Here is a 19,608-nt window from a genome sequence, read left to right as displayed (position 1 = left end):
AGAATTTATTAATTCTGGCTATTGAGAATAGAAATGCAATAGCCGGGCATTGTGGTGGGCACGTGTAGTTCCAGCTACTTGAGAGGCTAAGGCAAGAGAATCACTTAAGACCAAGAGTTTGAGGTTGCTGTGAGCTGTGACACTACAGCAATCTACAGAGGGTGACATAGTGAGAATCTGTCTCATAAAAAAAAAGAGAGAGAGAATAAAAATGCAAGAAAAAGATCTAAATTGAGAATGGAAAATTCTTACATGAGATTGGCTTACAAATAATGTCTTTGAAATCACCTTTTCTCTGGAAACTTTCTAAAGAGCTGCAACACCTGTCCCTCTGGGACCAGGGCTCTTCTGCCCAGGGCTAGAGAATCAGTAAGATGACCTTTTCCTATCTTCCCATTGACTGACTGGATGAATCAGAAATGCCTCAACCCTGGATCACCTTTATCACAGATCATGAGGAGACAGATTTCAGAGGCCCCAGATGTGCTGGGATGTGAGCAGATCAAAGGTGGCAGAGGCCTGGCAGGAGGGGTTCTCAATGCTTCTATCTCTGGCAGCAGCTTACAGTATCACCTCAGGCCCTGGTCACCACCTCTGCTATTTGTTCTTGGGTTAAAACAACCCCCTACATTGGTAGACGAGGCCAGGAATGTCACCATTTGAAACCAGAGTTCTACATCAAAAGATGGGTGAAGGCACTCTAAACCAGGACTTGCAGATGTGTCACTGGTTAAACCAGCTCTCTTATGCCCTGAAACACTAGTTCTTAAAAAAATAATAGGCATCATATGGAGAAGAAGCATGAGGATGGATTCTGTGCTGGGTTTTAAAAAAAAAAAGTTAAACAGGCATCTTATTGCAGGACTTTCTAGATCCATTAACGCTTAAGGCGACGGTGAACTACTCTGTACAGGACCAGGATGGCAGGTACATGTCATTACACATTTGTGCAAACCTATAGCAGATGTGACACCAAAGGTGAATCCTAATGTAAACTATGGACTTTGGATGATAATAACGGGTCCAACATAAGTTCCTAAGAAATGTACTACTCGGGGGGGGAAATGTTGCTAAGCTGGGGGGCTGTGCCTGTGTGGAGACAGGGTACGTGGGAAACCTCGATATCCTCTACTCAATTTTGTCATAAACCTAAGATTTCTCTAAAAAATAAAGTCTATTAAAGAAATAAATGGATGGATGGATGGTGTTAAACCACAATAACAACAACAACAAAATACAAAATGCTTTCTATTGTGCCAAAGGGTGATACAAAACTTAATGTTTTTCACACATGTTGGCTGAGAGGTGGGATTATGAATCGTGGGGCTTTTTCTACCTCTTAATATTTCTGAATTTTCTAATAAGCATATAATATTTTTATAAGTAAGTTTTTTTCCAAGAAATCTAGAGTAAAGGAGGAAGGCTGATTCTAGTATCAAAAACAAAGTTTCAGAACATGCACAAAAACTCAGGGTTTTCCAGACCTGTTTTAGACCACAGAGCCCTCTTTTTAGCCAAATATGGGACCCAGAGTTTCAAGGAGTGTTCTTTAAGAAACACTGAACAAGGTATCTCCCCTTCACCACTAAATAGACTTGAATTTCCCAAATCCAAACAGACTTAACAATATTTCCTTAAAAACATGAAGTAGACCGAAGTACAGTATGCAGGCTGATCTAGTTCACGGCAATTGCCAGAGTTGCACTGTCAAAACCAAAGGGAGGGTGTTTGCATGGACTCGGGAGAGCGTGTGCCAGTGTCATTCTCGCCTAGGTCTGGCATCGGGTATCTAGACTGAGGAAGGTGTGTCAGGTGTGCCATGAGAAGATCTTAGGCATACCATGAAAATTTTTAAAGATCATTAACTAAATTACTTTCAAAGGAAGTTCAAAGCACAGTATGTGTATGTGTCAAAATTGAAACCTCTTTAAGTGGATTATATGAGTATATCATTGTTATAATACATGTTTTATTCTTATAATAAATAAACACCATATTTCTAAAGTGGGGTATAACCTTGAAAAATAAGGGAATAGGGCATGTGAGTGGCATTGAGTCATGTCCCTCCAAGGGGCAGCCCCTGTGCCACCTCCATCTCTTTTCCCCTGTCTCAGTGACCTTGGAGGTCTTATGCCCTGTGTGGCAGGGCTACAAGACAGGAGAGGATAGGTCCCTGAGACACCTCTTGGGGGAACCATGTGGGACAACTGCCCTAACCCACCCTGGACTGTGAGTGAGGAATACATCTCTGTCACGTTAAGCTGCTCAGGTTTCAGGGAGGGTCCACTGAGGCAGTGTTCACTCTAAGCATAGAAAGATCCAAGCATAGAAGTTTGATGGCAGGAATATCTCTTCAAAGCCAGCACTCTTTATCTTAAGTTCATGTTCATCAAATAATCTTCTGATCACTAGTAGACCTTTTCTACTTTCCCTTCTCACTTAAGTTTCTTAAAAGAATAATTTATACCTAGCTGTAATAAGAACCATCATTTATGGAGCACTTTCCATGTGCCAGGCACTAAAGTGAGTAATTCTCAGACATTATTTCATTCAATTTAATTCTCATGACAACTTTATGAGGTAACTCCTATTTTAGACCCATTTTACAGGTGAGGAAACTGAGGCTTATAGAACAGAAGTATCTTGCCTGCGTCACAGAGTGGCAGAGTCTTCCTGACTCAGGGTCCATGTGACACCCAAGGGAGCTCTGGGGGATAAAATCTCAGCTCTTAGCAGACAAAAAAGGGCCTCTCTGGATAGCTGCTGCCCACCTCCCTGACTCCAAGTGCCACTGCACCCTCCCTCACAACCTACTGACCCTCCTCCAGCCCTACACTTCACACCACGGCAATAGTAACCTATTTTTACCCTGCTAGCACCTCCCTACAAAGCTCCCTTCCCACTCCTGTCCACCTATTAAATTCCTATCCGTCCTCTAACACCTCTCCACACATGGCTTCCGTTGTGACCTTCTCTGACCTCCTGAAGGGCCTCACTCTCTTCTGTGCTGCCTCTGTGACTTCTGCTGCTGCTGCTATCTCGCCTACTGCAGTTACGTTTTGTGTGGATGTGTCTCCCTCGGGGTGTGGAGCAGGTTTCTTCATCACTGCATCCCCAGCACTAATACGTGCCGAGCATTGGACATCCACCTAATAAATACTTGTTGGTCTGACTTTCTTCCCTGGCCGTATGTATATTCCTGAGACTCGGTTTTCTGCCAGTCAGTTCTCCTCTGGGAAACGCACGAACTGGCACTATAGTTTACAAGATGATCGCTCTAAGTTTGGATTTTGTGAATTGCTTTACCAGCAGCTACACACCTCTTTTCAGAGAGCTAACTAGGTCAAGTTTTTGAACCAAAAAATATGGAGGACAAGATTTTGCTTCCACTAACATTTATTTATTTATTCATTTTAGAGACAGAGTCTCACTTTGTCGCCCTCAGTAGAGTGCCGTAGCATCACAGCTCACAGCAACCTCCAGCTCTTGGGCTTAGGCGATTCTCTTGCCTCAGTCCACTAACATTCATTAAGCACCAACTTTGTTACCAGGAGTTGCATCAGTCATCCTCATGTTGTCTCCTTTTAACCTAACAACCATCAGGGAACAGTAGTCTTCCTATTTTGTGGCTAAAGAGATGAGGTTCAAAAGGGTGCAGGGCTTTGCCCATCATCACGAGTTCCTTGCAGAGTCTAAATCTGAATTCAAAGCTTTGACTTGAAAGGTAGGACTCTTTCTGGGCCCTGTTCAGACGCAACCTGGGAGCCCCAACCTGAATGTGTGCTAGTCTCTCATTTGCTTTTGTATCCTGTTACATCCTGATAACATCGCTGTGGCCTGGAGACCTGTGAGAAATCTCTGAGCACATGAGTGTTTTGAAAGCAAGGTTATGTTTACCATAGATTGCCTCATACTTAAACACATACACAAACACACTGACACATACACAGACTCATACATACATATATGTATATGCATTGTATATACACACACACACACACACACATACACACCCATACTCAACAGAGTAGAAACTTTACTAAGGACCAAGAGAATATAGGTCATTACTTCCAAGAGAAATCTACCTTTGGGCCTTTTCTCAGAGGACAGAGAACAGCTATCACTTGACCTTTCTGCTGCCTCTCATCCAGTTTCAAATATTGCCACCAGATAAATGTTGGCTCCTCTCCCTGCTGATAACCTGAATCGTCATAGGGATTGTCCATTCCCGGGGCCACTGGCATGGGGAAAGCATGACTTGGAAGGGATCCTCCAGGCTGATCTTTCACTCAGGTCAGAAGACACTTCCAGCCCTACTGATACCCCTGGTTCTTGTTCATTGACCACTCCATGTGCAGAAAAGACATGGTCTGAGATGAGGATTCCCTTAGGGGAGAGAAGCAGCCTGACCTTGCACATGTTTTATCAGTTTATTGGTGAGACACAGGGAGCAGGTGGGTGGGGCCTACTGAAGGACAGGCACTCACAGATTGAGAGCACAATTGCCTCAGGCGATGGGAACAGGCCACTCCCAGCTACGGACTGTGCGTGGCCATGTGAGATACAGCCTGTCTCCAGGTGTTTTGCCTGAGCTGGTGCTGCTCTAGCAGGAGGCAGTTCTTACAAGCTGGTGAGCAGACCTGAAGCCTCATGTGGCCAGGATGTACACAGCCACATAGTTACCAAGCCCGTGTGTGGAAGGGGCAGAGGGAAGATTCTGGTTGCCTCTAAGAGGGAAGCTTCCTCTGTAGGGAGACATGCAGGCAGAGAAAGGGTGACGCCGTCAGCAGGAAGGGGGAGCTCAGTTAAGTCGGAGGCTCTGTTTGTATGGAGGGAGAAAGACAGGCAAGATGGCCCCAGTCTCGAATCCTGATTCTACATTGAGAAAGACTGAGGCCAAAGAGCAGGAAGAAGGAAGAGGTGTCAGTGGCAAAGAAAAGCAAGGAGATGATGGCATAGTGGGTAGCAGAGGGGTCTGCTAGAGAAGGGAGTTCAGCAAAAACCAAGGCGAGGCGGACTGCTGGGAGACAGGCTATCCTCCCCTCTATCTCGTGATTTTCTTGGTGGGTGAGCTCAGAGCTAAGGTCTTCGCCTGGGTGTCTTTGAATTCACTTGCACTCCCCAACCTGACCTTGGCCTCCCCACGGGGACTGCAGTTCCCACTGCCAGTGACACAGCCCCCAGACAGCAAGCTGTACCCCCCACTGACAGAACTGGGCCAATAGCCATAGGTGCTGCTGCCACCGAACCCAAAGCCGGCCCCTGTGCCCACAGTGCCGGGTGCTGAGCTGTTGATGACCGCTGCGGAGGAGAGAGGGAGGAGTGGTCAGTGTGTGGCCCTGAGTTCCCCTCCAACATCCCAGCCCCCTACTAGCATAAATGCCTTCCTCTTCAGCAAACACTTTGCACAAACTTGGGTTTACCTGAGCAGCTTAAGCACCAGGAAGAACAGCCCCCATCCCACAATGCCCCAGATCAGGTGCTCGTCACTCTTGGAATGAACAGGAGTGGTAAGAGCTGCCCCCAAGGGGCGAGCAGTGCTCAGGCAGCAGGTAAGCCACAGAGTTCTTGCATTCAACCTTAGAATACATTCCCAAGGCTGTTTTTTCAAATGACTTTCCTGATTGTTTGAACTAGGAGAGTGTTTGCTGGCCCCTGTCTTAGGGGACTGAACGGAGCCCTACATGCCGGCCTTAAACTGATGGGCACAGCACGTGCATGGCTGTGTCTGTGCACAGTGAGATGCGCCTGCTGTGCTCACAGTTCCTCGTTAAGGAAAGCAGCTGGGGGTGGTGGAAGGGTGAAGGGGGCTGAGGGTTTCATCCCAGCATGAGACTGCTGGGGAAGGAGAAAGGGTGCAATGCCAGAATGTGAGGGGTGCTGACTCCAGCGGGGAAGTGGCCGCTCCAAATGGGAAGGCCTCGGGTCTTGGCAAGGGAGGTAGGCAAGTGACAGCCTACCAGGCATAGGTCAGTGATAGGAACCCACTCACTTGTGTTGTTTGTGTTGTTGTTGTTGTTGTTTGAGATAGACTCTCACTCTGTCACCCTGGGAGAGTGCCATGGCATCACAGCTCACAGCAACCTCAAACTCCTAGGCTTAAGTGATCCTCTTGTCTCAGCTTCCTTAGTAAGTAGGACTACAGGTGCCTACTCCTACACCTGGCTAGTTTGTCTATTTTTAGTAGAGATGGGTCTCGCTCTTGCTTGGACTTGTCTTAAACTCCCGACCTCAAGCAATCCACTCGGCTCAGCCTCCCAGAGTGCTAGGATTACAGGTGTGAGCCACCATGCCCAGCCTGTGGTTGTTGATGGGCTAAAAATATTCCCTCAAAGGTGTGGCATACTCACAAATGCTCACAGAGCTGGTGTGTTCTCCAGACATTCTGCACAAAGAGAAAGCACAAGGCGTCTTCATCATGTGAACCCCCAGAGTTACCCTCACCCCATCTCCACATAGACCCAGAAGGCACCAGCTAGGCTGGCTCAGCCTCCACACCCCACCCCCAGCTGACCAGATGACATTGACTGCCTCTGCATGTCGCTAAGCCCTCCCTCATCCTCCTCAGTCCACTCTACCTGCTTCAGAGATTGGAGCCTCAATCTTGGAGCCCCGACACCATCACCACCTCCCAGCGTTCCTCCCACTGGGTTTCCCTTGAACCCATTTCTTTACTCCTGTGAAGCTGATGCCCCAATTAGTACATAGGTGGAAAGACAGGATCAGGAGTTGCTACTAATAACTAACTCTATGGTTTGGGGACCAGCAATTTCTCCTCTCCAAGTTTCAGTTATAAAAGGGTGCTAGATTAGAACAGCATTTTCCAAATGTCAGCGTTTGGTGAACCACCCTTCCAACTATTGCTACAACCATGTACAACTTACACTGTTATATATATTTAATATGTTTAATTGACTCTGCCTTTTAAAACAAAATCACATTTCTCTTAAAAAGAAGTTTCATATCACCTGGATAAATAGAAAATCAGTATTATTACCTAACCAAATGAGAAAAAAGATAGCAGAAAAAATAATATAATGGGGCAGCGCCTTTGGCTCAGTGAGTAGGGTGCCAGCCCCATATACCCCACCCAAACTGCAATAAAAAATAGCTGGGCATTGTGGTGGGTGCCTGTAGTCCCAGCTGCTCGGGAGGCTGAGGCAGGAGAATCGCCTAAGCCCAAGAGCTGGAGGTTACTGTGAGCTGTGACGCCATGGCACTTTACCGAGGGCAACAAAGTGAGACTCTGTCTCTAAATAAATAAATAAATAATATAATGAAAATAAAACAATTTACATTTTTTTGGCTCAGATATTGTTGTCTGCCCAAAGACTCTAAACCTGAGATCTACCATCTCTTTATCAATAGGGATGTATGCAAACGTCTGAGAGTTGCTAAAAACAGAAATTGCTGTCACTTTAGTTGGCTGAATGCTGTTTAAGGCTGTGTTTGTATAACATCTCCAACACCCCTAGCAGCCTGCCCTCACATTCTGGGACATGCTGAGTGAGAGGATTGCAAAGGGTTTTCCAGCCCCTTCGTCTGCCCACCTGCACTCCTCGCTCTCCAGCAGCTTCCTGTAGGTGGCGATCTCCACGTCCAGGGCCAGCTTCAGGCTCAGCAGCTCCTGGTACTCCCGCAGCATCCGCGCCAGCTCCTCCTTGGCCTGGTGCAGGGCGGCCTCCAGCTCATCCAGCTTGGCCCGGGCATCCTTGAGGGCACAGTCGCCCCGCTGCTCGGCGTCAGCAATGGCTGTCTCCAGGTTGGTGCACTGAGGTCAGAAGGTTGCAGTTCCCCTAAGTTCTAAAGCACCCTGGGCCTCACTTCAACCCCACACACACTCACAGTGGTCAAACCCTCCTTAGTCCTGCCCATTTCCAAGAGCAGAGACCCAGCCACAACCATGGCAGTAGAGAACTGTCAACCTGGGACTGAGCCTCATGACTTTATGAAAAGACTCCACAGTTATTCCAGACTTTAGCTGGCATCTCAGTGTGTAGGACGGGAGGGGCCCATCTGAGGAAGGGGCTTCTGAGGTGGAGGCCCAATGAAGGAGGGGGGCATGCTGAGCAGTTCACCCCTCCCTTGGGAGCGAGTCAGGAGCACCCAGCCCCCTTCACCTGCTTTTTCACACTCTCGATCTCAGAGCGCAGCCTTTGGATAAGACGGGTCAGTTCTGAGATCTCATTCTTGGTGTATTTAAGATCATCTCCATGCCGGCCAGCTGCCAGCTGCAGCTCCTGGAACTGAAGAGAGAATGACCAAAGCAAGACATTGACTTGGGTCTCAGCTGAGCTCAGCCTGGCACAGAGACTGTGCATTTGCTTGGGGAGCCTGGTGGAGGTGGCAGCGGTGGTAGAGGTCCCCAGCCTCACCAGGCCTATCGACAGCCTTCCTTTCAAACATTTGCTCTTTGGATTTGCTTGCCTTAAGCACAGCTAATCTCACTGATGGCTAGATTTTTAGGACTGTGGAATGCCCCATGCTCTCCACAGTGCAACTTTACAACACACAACTCCAAGTATGATGCTCCTGTGCCTATAGCCTTTCAAAGTCAAGTTCAGATTCAAACTCCTAGCATGCCAGGTGCTCATTTCTCACTACCCATTACCTAACTGGCTCCCCAGCTATGCAAAACAATCCCATGGTTCCCCAAATGTCCCATGTGCCCTTGTGTCTCTGAGCCTTTGCACCTTTGCATGAGCTTCTCCCTCCACCTGAGAAACCCTTCTCACCCATCGTTCCTTTCCCCCCAGCTAGCTCCAACTGAGCCAATGCAGGCTCACTTCCTCCAGGAGGCCTTCCCTGACCCCCTTGTTGGGTGTAATTTTGTTCCCATTGCTCCCAACACACGGGTCCACAGGTCTTCCCACACTGTACTGCGATCGTACATTTCTATGCCTTTGCCATCAGATTCAGAATGAATGGATGGCAGGACCTTTTCTTTTATATCTGAATTCCCAGTACCTAGCACTGTATGTGGTCCATGCCCAAAACAGGTCTGGTGAATGAATGAAAGGGTGAATGAATGACTGAGGGAGCCAACGAGCTGTCCATCTATGTTTCCTGTGACTCCCTCTCCTTGACAACTTAGTGGGCCCAGGCTACCGGCCTCTTGCTGGGCTGGGACAGCAGGAGGGCACAGCTGGGAGGAATATTCTGTATGAGTGGCAGAGTGGATCCAGATATACCCCAACACCACCAGCCATGAATTTGGGGTCATCTACTAATTTGGGATTATTCCTGCCTTTGATGGCATCCATTAAATTGTCGAAGGAAGGTGTCAATTCCATCCAGAATTTGGTTCAAGGGGAACATAAAACATCTGTGACCTTCAGCAGTCTGGGGCAGTCTTGGTCTCCATCCCTGGGTGCTCAGCCCCAGCATGGCTCTAGATTCAGGATTGTTCCTAAAGATGCCAAGTCCCCCGGAAGGGAAAGGGCCTTCTCTCTTTGGTCCCTGCATCTTATCTTTAGTGTTAACCCTGGGAAAGGTGTCATTATCCCACTTCCCTGAAGGCCGTGCAAGCAGGATGGCTCCCCGCACCAGCTGCGACACCAAACAGCTTCCTTCTGAGTTCCGCTGTCTGCCCACACACAGCCGTTGGAGCAAATGCTTCTTACCAGACTCTCTTCTGACTTTCTGCCTACACACAGTGGAATCTGCAGCCACTAGATTCTGATTGGCTTCACCACTCCCTGGGGAAATGCCCTTAGCACGTTACTGGAACTGCTTGAGTCCTATCTTCTCCATCTTTAGAAGGGGAGTAATTAAAATAAGCCTTCATAATACTGTTGTTTGGACTCCATAAATAAAATTCAGCTCATGTAGAGTTTACCCCTAACAAAAGAAGGGGAATTATAAATAACCACTTTTCTTTTATAAATTACCCAGGCTCTGGTACTCCTTTATGACAATGTGAAATTGACTAACACTCTCTCCTTCCAGGCTTCCCCGGTGCCCGGGACAGTGGCGTGCTCCTAGCAAGCTGTGGGTCATCACAGCGGGTAATGAGGCAGCCCAGAGACTAGAACAGAGGCCCCTGCACACATGACTGGGGAGGCGCACGGCCCACCTTGGTCTGGTACAGCGCCTCAGCCTCAGCCTTGCTCTTCAAGGCGATCTCCTCGTACTGGGCTCGGACCTCGGCGATAATGCTGTCCAGGTCCAGGCTCCGGTTGTTGTCCATGGACAGGATGACAGACGTGTCACTGATGTGGGACTGTATCTGAGCAATCTCCTACAGGGAACACAAGGAGGAGGATGCCAAGGTGATGACCCTGTCCTGGTGGGACGGCCCCAGACCATCCCAAACAGATGTAAGCTGCATTCCCCAAAGCCCACAGAATGGCACTGGCCAGAGGTTTCAATACCACACCTAAAAACTGCTGAATGGGTTTGAAGCAGCCAAAGAAGAAAATAGCCCATAGGACCATGACCTGAGACAGGACAGGAGTAGGGAAAATGAAGAGAAACAGCCTGGCCACCACATAAGGGACAGTGAGGACACAAGAGCCCATGGATGCTTGGCCAATAGGCAGAGGCTTAAATCAAGACATGCATAAGGAAGTAGAAAGGGTGTGGGAGTCCTCGCCTCTACTCTGGGGACTCCGGCCCAAGATCCCAGGAAACATCCCAAGCAGCAGAGAGGAGACCGGTGGGAATGAGAAAATGCCTGGCTGAAGTTCAGTGGGAAGCTATTCAGGTCCTATGGCTTCCTGAAGGATGTGACGGCAGGGTATTTGTAGGGTCAGCAGGGACAGATGGGGCATCAGGATAGATTGTCACTCCCACCTTTGATCCACAAAGCTCCCTGAACCCAAAATGCTAGAGGTCCCTGGGCTCCTGTCTGCTGGCTGTCCCTACTAAAAGTTTCTGATAAATAGTAACTTCTAATCACACATCTGTCCCTCCAGAATACAGAGCTGGAGCTGGGGGGGAGGCTTACCCCCTCATACAGGCACTTGAAGAACTTGATTTCTCCGTCTAGGGCATCCACCTTGGCCTGCAGCTCCACCTTGCTCATGTAAGCCGCATCCACGTCCTGAGGAGAATCCAGAGACTCCCTCCCGTCACCTTCTTTCAAACCCAGGCGGGCCTCTCCTAGGAACTGACACCCTGGTGCCCGGCCCTGTGGCCAGCTGCTCCAGGGAATGGACTTAAGACCCAGGAGGCAGGAACCTGACTTCTAGCTGGACTCACTGTCCAGATGCACGGTGAGACCGTGGGTGAGCTCCTCATGTCTCTGGAGCTCCTTCTGCCTCTATTTCTCAAAGTGGGGGAGCCCTGTCTCCTACTCAGCCGGCCATTTGGCAGTCAGAATGACCCCCAGGGCAGCCACGGTGATTTGCCAGACTTGAGCAGGGTTGGAAGGGAAATCTACAACTGCCCGAAGCATGTCCTGTTTCCAGACAAAGCGACGTGACCTGGGGACTGACTATCTAGTCTGGGCTCCTGTCTGCTGGATGTCCCTACAAAGGAGCTGACCAAGCGCCGTGTGCTGGACCAACACCCAGGTGTCCCAGGATGTCCAGAGCAGTTCTGCACTTCAGCTCCAGGCTTCCTGGGGCACAGACCTCAGTCCTTCCCCGCTCCTCTGATCCCCCCACCGCTGGGCGCAGGGCCCATGCTTTCTCCTCACCTTCTTAAGCACCACAAATTCATTCTCAGCAGCTGTGCGCTTGTTTATTTCCTCTTCATATCTGCAAAGCAGGCGCCCCGGTGAGCAGAGTGTGTGTGTGTCTGCACGTGTGACTCCGTGTGTGTTCTCATTGTGAAAGGAGAAAAGAGTTGCTCCTATTGCCTGCCTTTTGACAGGTATTATTCCACATCTTTTCAGGTCTGTCCCAACACACTAGGATGATGTTGCCAACGTCGTGGGTAGCGTTTGAAGCAACCCTCTCCTAAGCAGATGGTCTGGGGTCTGGTTGCCTCTGCTGCCTGGGGAGTGAGTAGGTTTCTCCCCTTCCCACTCAGCATCCAAATCATAGGACCAGGCCAGAGGCTCTTTTCAGCCAGAACCCTTGGACCCCTCTGCTGCCTGACACCCCTGTCCACAACTCCCCTCCATCCTGAAGCGGGAGTTCCAAGGAAGTTGTAACTTTCCCCAGGGCAAGCAGGAGGACCATGGCCTGAATGTCCAGACCTGAGGGAAGTGAGAGAAACAGCCTGCCAGGATCTCTGGCCCCTGCCCTGCTGGGAAGCACACTGGGTGTACTCAGGGACCAAAAGGCTGGGGCACACACAAAGGCCTTCTCGAGTGGGGAACAGGAGTGTGCCAAGGAGGGGGCCACCTGTCAGGACAGCCCCAACACTGCCCAAGAGGCTGGCTGTCCACTGCCCAGCCCACCTGGTTGCCCATAAAAGTCTCTCATCTTGCCTGGGTGGGTGAGATCAGTCCCCCTGAGGCCAAAAGTAAATGTGTCCCCATCCCAACTAAGCCCAGTGCCAGGAGGTGGGCCAGCAGGCACAGCGTCCCTCTTCCTGCTCACCTCTTCCTGTAGTCCTCCACCACGTCCCGCACGCTCCTCAGCTCCGAGTCCAGCCTCACCCTGTCCCCCGACAGCGCCTCCAGCTGCTTCCGCAGGCCACTGATGTAGCCCTCGAGGATGGGCTCCAGCTTGTTCCTGCAGTTGTTCAGGTCCAGCTGCTGCAGCAGCTCCCACTTGGTCTCCAGCACCTGGTTCTGCTGCTCCAGAAAGCGCACCTGGAACCCATGCCCGACACTCAGTCAATGGGGAGAGAGGACATGAGGTTTCCTCTCCTGCACAGGAACTGCGTTTTCTTCTACTGCCTTAGTTTAAAAGGTGAGTGAGCCTTGGTCCTTAAAAAATGCCACTCATACCTCTCTGTCCCCTAGGGTCCCTTTGTCTGACCAAGGTTCTCACTCTGTTAGGGCCCCTAAGATCAGTAGGGCCCCAACATCATCTCCCTTTCCCTCTGTCAGAGCTCTGTCTACCCTGCCCTGATTCAAACCTGCCTGGACCAGTGTCTGTGTTCAGCCTGGGCTGCCTCTTCAAGGTGCATCCTCAGACGCCTGTGCTGGCCTGCACTGGCCTTCACATTCCTGGGCCCTCTGCTCAGGGCCTGGCGGCCTGCCTGTGCCCAGACTACTCACTGCTTCCTAGGGCATAGCCTCTCCCAGCCCAGCCGGAGGTGGGCACTTGGCTGATCTGGGGTCTCAAGGCCTCCTAAGTTGCTGTCACGTCTGAATCTCTATTATCGCATTCAGAGCACCTCCTCAGGAGCAGAATAAGCATTCTCAAGTTGCAATCTACAAATATCATTTCATTCTCTTGCCTAAAGCCCTCAGATGGTTCCACATGACCTACAGGGTCAAGTCCACATTCCTACTGTGCTCTTCACAACGTGCCAAGCCCTTCTGCCCCTCCTCCACTCACCAACACCCCGGGAAACCCGAGGTCTCCTACGCCCCTCACGAGCCACAACACAGCTCATGCTCCGTCTCCCTGGATCACCTTTTTCCCACCTCCATCTGGAAAACTCTTACTCGCGTGTCACTGCCTGCCTCACTGTCACTCCTGGTGAGCTTCCCCAGCGCCTCTAATCTCAGGAAGTCTCTACTTTCCAAGACCGTCTTGCCCTTTGCTCCTCAGAGGCCCCCAAACTTGAGCATCACCTGGAGTGCTTGTTAAGTCCACACTGCCAGGTCCCACCTTGGTTGCTGTTTCTGGCACTCTGGGGTGGAGCCTGAGAATGTGCTTTCTAACAGGTGTCCAGGTGACGCTGCTGTTGCTGGGTTTGGGGCCACTTCTGAAAACCGCTGCTCTAGCACACAGTGACTGCCACCTGCCTTGCTTTATAGCATTGTTTCAACCTTTTTTATCTCCTGGCACACTTGAACCTATAGTTAAATTATGTTGATTGAAAAACAGAGTAAAAAAAAGAATATATTTACTATGCTTTGAACTTCTTTCAAAAATAATTTAATTAATGACCTTTAAAATTTTTCACAGCACACCTTATATCCTCTGATAGCACAACAGTGTGCCGCGGCACACGGGTTGAAAATCACTGCTTTATATGGTAGGTAGGTGAATTATAGACGGGATCTGAGCTGGCAGAGCCCATGAGAAGAGGAGCTGGGTCCCACAGCTGTCTAGACACCCCCTACTGTCACAGGCCTTTCCTTCGCATGGCCTCAAAGTCTCACAGGCCATCACCCTCCTACTTCTCAACCCTGAGGCCACTTTCTGGGTCCCCTGGACTCCTTCCCCCATGAAGCTCTCCTGCCCTTCTCACTTGGCTAAACCCTATCCCCAGGGTCTGATGTCCAGGGCTTTGTCCTTTTCCTCCCTGCTCTGTCCTGGGCCGGGTCTGCATCCTGGGTGTGTCTCTGCTCCAGACAGGGCCCTGTGCTCAGCTTCCTCTAAAAAGTCCCACCTTGTCGATGAAGGAGGCAAACTTGTTGTTCAGAGTCTTGATCTGCTCCCGCTCCTGGGTGCGCACTTTCTGGATCTCAGGGTCCAGCTCCACGTGGATGGGGGCCAAGAGGCTCTTGTTGACAGTGACCTGGTGGATGCCTCCAGGTGGACACAAGGATGGACATGCAGGCCTCAAGGCCACACTGCCAAACATGCTGCCAGAAAAGCCACTGGCCCGGCCCCGGCCAAATCCATAGCCCCCTGCCCGGCCACTGCCACTGGCCACGGTGAAAGAGAAGCTCCGGGAGCCGCCCTGGCTGTAGAGGCTCCGACTGCTGAAGCCCCCGCTGAGCCCTTTGCCTCCTGCCCGGCAGGAGGACGAGCTGCCCCCCGAGAGCACTGCCGAGCAGCCACTGAAGGCCCCCTTGGTGGCAGCTCCCGACTTGCAGGTGAATTGGCGGCTCATTTTGGGGAACCAGAGAGCTGGGGCAAAACGCTAACCCTTAGCTGAGATGCAGGTCACCAGCCTGTAAAGGTGGGCTCCCCCTTTATAGGGTTCGAGCCATGCCCTAATTTGTAGGTTCAGTTTGCCTGGAGGCAAGAAATCATTTTCTCCCAGCAAAATCAGACACCAGGTAAATAACTTGAAAACTCCTGAAGTGCCAGCTTGCAAGTCCTGCTCATGTAATTTGAGTCTTATCTAATTAGCACAGGGTAATTACTCTGTCCGAATTATCCCTAGAAAGATCTTGTCTGAGAGGTTTGTCACAGCCTCAATTGCCCTCATGCAGGGACTGGTAGGAGCTGGGATGGAAGGGGTGCAGAGGGGAGACCTCTAATTGATGGTGTCCTGTGTGAGAAATCTCACAATCATGCTGGGATCAGATGAGCTGCTTCAGGGACCCTGGCTGAGCTGCTTTTATGTGGTTAAGCAGAGACTCCAGTGGCCTGGCTTCCCAGGGCTCCTGGAGACAGTTCTCATGACTGGCCAGGGCCAGAGGAACCCACTGGAAACCCAGAGCCAGCCTCTGCTGTGCCCTTCCAGATGGGTCCCCTTCTCCTCTGTGCCAGCCAGGCTGCCCTGCTCACCTTCACCTATACACACTGACGCCTTTGTGCCTGGACCATCCTGCGACCCCCACTCTTATGAAGTAATGGTCATTGTCACTGTTTACAATGGCTGATACTGGAGCAGCACTTTATTTTTTTTTTTAATTTTTTTATTAAATCATAACTGTATACAATGATATGATTATGGGGCATCATACACTCACTTCATAAACCATTTGACACATTTTTATCACAGTGGTTAACATAGCCTTTCCGGCGTTATCTCAGTTACTGTGCCAAAACATTTACATTCTACATTTACCAAGTTTCGCAAATACCCCTGTAATATGCACCACAGGTGTGATCCCTCCGATTCCCCTCCCTCTACCCCCCCCTCCCACTTCCCCCTATTGTTAAGTTGTAGCTGGGTTATAGCTTTCATGTGAGAGTCCCAAATTAGTTTCATAGTAGGGCTGTGTACATTGGGTATTTTTTCTTCCATTCTTGGGATACTTTACTAAGAAGAATATGTTCCAGCTCCATCCATGTAAACATGAAAGAGGTAAAGTCTCCATCTTTCTTTAAGGCTGCATAGTATTCCATGGTATACATATACCACAATTTATTAATCCATTCGTGGATCGATGGGCACTTGGGCTTTTTCCATGACTTAGCTATTATGAATTGGGCTGCAATAAACATTCTGGTACAAATATCTTTGTTATGTTGTGATTTTTGGTCTTCTGGGTATATGCCCAGCAGAGGAATTACAGGATTGAATGGCAGATCTATTTTTAGATCTCTGAGTGTTCTCCATATATCTTTCCAAAAGGAATGTATTAATTTGCATTCCCACCAGCAGTGCAGAAGTGTTCCCTTTTCTCCGCATCCACGCCAACATCTCTGGTCTTGAGATTTTGTGATATAGGCTAGTCTCATTGGAGTTAGATGATATCTCAAAGTAGTTTTGATTTGCATTTCTCTGATGATTAAAGATGATGAGCATTTTTTCATATGTCTGAAGGCCGTGCGCCTGTCTTCTTCAGAGAAGTTTCTCTTCAAATCCCTTGCCCAGCCTGCGATGGGATCCCTTGTTTTTTTCTTGCTGATGCGTTTGAGTTCTCTGTGGATTCTGGTTATTAAACCTTTGTCAGAGTTATACCCTGCAAATATCTTCTCCCATTCTGAGGGCTGTCTGCTTGCTCTGCTTACTGTGTTCTTAGCTGTGCAGAAGCTTTTTAGTTTGATCAAGTCCCAGTAGTGTATTTTTGAAGCTGCTTCAATTGCCCGGGGGGTTCTCCTCATGAAATACTCACCCAGACCAATTTCTTCAAGGGTTTTCCCTGCATTTGGAGCAGCACTTTACAGGGTTGAAAGAGTGCCTCCCAGAAGCTCAGTCTGCTTAGAGAGGAGATGACCCACATTTCTCTAATGGGGAAACCAAGCCCCGGATAGTTGAGAACACCATTCCTTTAGCAGACATTTAACGAGTCCTTTCTTTGTGTGAACCCAGAGAACAAAAAGTCCCTGAGAAACACATGCCCCGCCTTGAGAATCCCCAGGACTAGTCTTCTGACTCCGCTTCCAGAGCTATGCCGGCCTTATTTTTTTGTCCAGCCGGCCAGCCATCTACTCACTCATTCATTCAAACTTCTGCTGAAGGCTGACCCTGTCCCAGGTACTGTGCTAGGTTCTTGGTCCTGAACTAATGAGATCAAACCCAGCTCGAAATTGGGGTGAAGGGGCAGGCACTTGAATTTCATAGATCCTTGACATTGCCAAAGAATATGACTCAATACTTCTCAATTCCCAAATACCAAATATATCCATGGTATATCATGTTCTTCATAAAAATGCAGTTTGGGCACCCTCAGTATATGGGGCAGGTACCCCACCAACTGAGCCACAGGCACTGCCCATGGATTCACTAACTAGAATACTTGAACAGTTTGCCCAACCCTCTTTTCTAATTCTGTACAAAAATTATGGTATGTCATTGACAAATTCAACCTCCCCTTCTTTTTATTTTTTTTAACAAAACAGCTATTTTTTAGTTAAGAACAATCATTTTCTTATATGTCCTTGATTTCACTGAAAGAAATAGCACTTGGTAATCTTTTTAGTCTTTTTTTCACTAAACACAAAGGTTCTATCCCTTTGTAAGGCATGATAAAGACCAAAAACTGTATTGTGATGAGGATGCTAAGTGTTCCAACCAAAACTTCTCCCTAAAACATTCCTTTAGGAGCCCAGCACCAGTATGGAAGTGATTCAGAATCCTGTCTCAGCAAAACTGCAAACTACTGCATGTCACAGGCCTTGAGATCCCCCCAAGGACCAGCGTAAGTATTCATGCTGTGAATGCTAACTCTGCAGTGTGCTGTGTGAACGCCTACGAGCAGCCAGCCCCTTGCCCAACGTGGCCTTTCCTCCTTATGAATCTGCCATCAGGGCACTCCAGAAACTGCCATCATTTGTCCCAGTCTAAACCCTTCTGTCTTGCTAGCCTCCCATGTGAAGGGCCAAACAACAGCATCTATCATATTAATTGTCTCCTCCAGTTCGGTGTCTCTACCTGTGCTCTGGATGTGTGCCACCAATCTTCCCTGATGGCCAGAAAGTTTCCTGAGGGCAAGACCCAGGTCCTGTCCTACATCTGATCCTCTCTACTCACTCCCAGAAACTCAGGGTCAAGGGACTCTCTGGCAGTCATGGAGCAGGCAAAACGGTGATTCTTTGGTGTCCCTTGAAATCATTCTCCCTAAGAACAGGGTCCCTAACACTTGTCTTTAAAACTCTTTTTAGTGTGTTTTCAAATAGTGATCCCCTTACATTTTGCATCTTGCCATTACTCTCATCAGGGGAAATTCAGTGCCACGTGAACCCTTACGTAATCTTTACCCCATTACCAAGTCAGATCTGTGCTCTAGCGAGCAAGCCCGCCTTGACCCTTGCCAGACCTCCAGGGCAAGAGTTCCTAACGGTAAAAGCACAAAGGAAATTCCTCTCTCAGCACCCCCAGAGGAAATCAAACCATGTTGTGAAAGAATATTTGTAGTTTCACACCCAGGAAGATGGGGAAGACATACTATTCACCTCATCACAAACATAAGATTCTGAAAGGTAGACAGAAGCAGGCACATTAACGGAGACCTCGGGAACCAAGGAAAGGCGAGGTGGCAACTTCTCTGACTTTTCTATTTGTGTCCTATATACATATAACCCAGACTTGGGGCAGAAGAAGGTAACAACTTGGAAGGGCACAGAGTTTTTTAAAGCCCTAACAAAAGCCTGACTCTTTAGCTAATGCAAAGGAAAGGGGCAGCTTGGCAAGACAAAAAACAATTGTAGATAATAAGCACTCTATTCCATCCAAACACCACAGAAAAAATTATGGCCTCACCCATATCAGCAAAAGCTGAGTGGGAAGCCTAGACTTTAACCAGGCTATACTGAGGTGCCCCAACTGCCACCACTCCAGAAGTTTCATGCTATCAGGGAAATCCAAGAAGGAAGCTGAGAATTTCATCTTCACCAGGCAGTAACAAGTCCTTGACCATGTGGGGAACAATGTGGGGAAACAGACTTCCACCCCCACCTGGCAATAACAAAGGGGCACCCACACGCCTTCCTCTGCTAGGGCAATGTCGGAAGAAAGAGCTAAAATGGAAGATTTAAATAAGATTCAGTCTCATAATAATATCCAAAATGTCTATGTTTTGATTCAAAAAAAAAAAAAACTGTTTCTCATACCAAGAACAAGGACATTCTCAAATTGAATAAAAGAAAAAGACAACCAGTACCTGGATAACACAGATGCTAAAGTTATCTGACAAAGATTTCAAAGCAGCCATGATAAACATGCTTAAATGAGCAATTAAGAACATGCTAAAAAGATTTTTAAAATAGAAAGTTTCAACAAAAAAATAAAAGATATCAAGAAGAACCAAATGGAAGTTTTAAAACTGAGAAATACAATAACCAAAATAAAAAGTTTAGTGGATGGGCTTAACAGCAGAATAAAGGGGCCAAAGAAAGAATCTATGAAGTGGAAGAGAAATCAATAAAAATTACTCAATCTGAATAATAGAGAGACTTGAATAATAAACTGAAGAATAAAATGAACTGAGCCTCAGGGACCTGTGCAACTATAGCTCATGTCCCCGGGTTCAGA

The 19,608-nt window shown here is 48.6% G+C and overlaps 1 protein-coding gene across 1 annotated transcript; it reads right to left on the bottom strand.

Annotated features, from left to right (window-relative positions):
- Positions 1 to 5,044: 5,044 nt before the first annotated feature.
- Positions 5,045 to 18,554, bottom strand: LOC128562700 (keratin, type II cytoskeletal 73). Its single transcript, XM_053557917.1, has 11 exons — positions 18,543 to 18,554; positions 16,087 to 16,091; positions 14,404 to 14,867; positions 12,492 to 12,706; positions 11,642 to 11,702; positions 10,949 to 11,044; positions 10,076 to 10,240; positions 8,121 to 8,246; positions 7,551 to 7,771; positions 6,351 to 6,385; positions 5,045 to 5,301 (listed from the first exon to the last, which is right to left on the bottom strand). Exons 3-11 carry the CDS (start codon positions 14,848 to 14,850, stop codon positions 5,045 to 5,047), a joined length of 1,623 nt encoding a protein of 540 aa, XP_053413892.1. The 5' UTR covers positions 14,851 to 14,867; positions 16,087 to 16,091; positions 18,543 to 18,554.
- Positions 18,555 to 19,608: the final 1,054 nt, after the last annotated feature.

The sequence above is a fragment of the Nycticebus coucang genome, chromosome 12, assembly GCF_027406575.1.
Source record: "Nycticebus coucang isolate mNycCou1 chromosome 12, mNycCou1.pri, whole genome shotgun sequence".
Classification (NCBI taxonomy): Eukaryota; Metazoa; Chordata; class Mammalia; order Primates; family Lorisidae; genus Nycticebus; species Nycticebus coucang.
The sequence above is the reverse complement of the archived record's forward strand: the minus strand, read 5'-3'. Positions and strand labels throughout refer to the sequence as shown.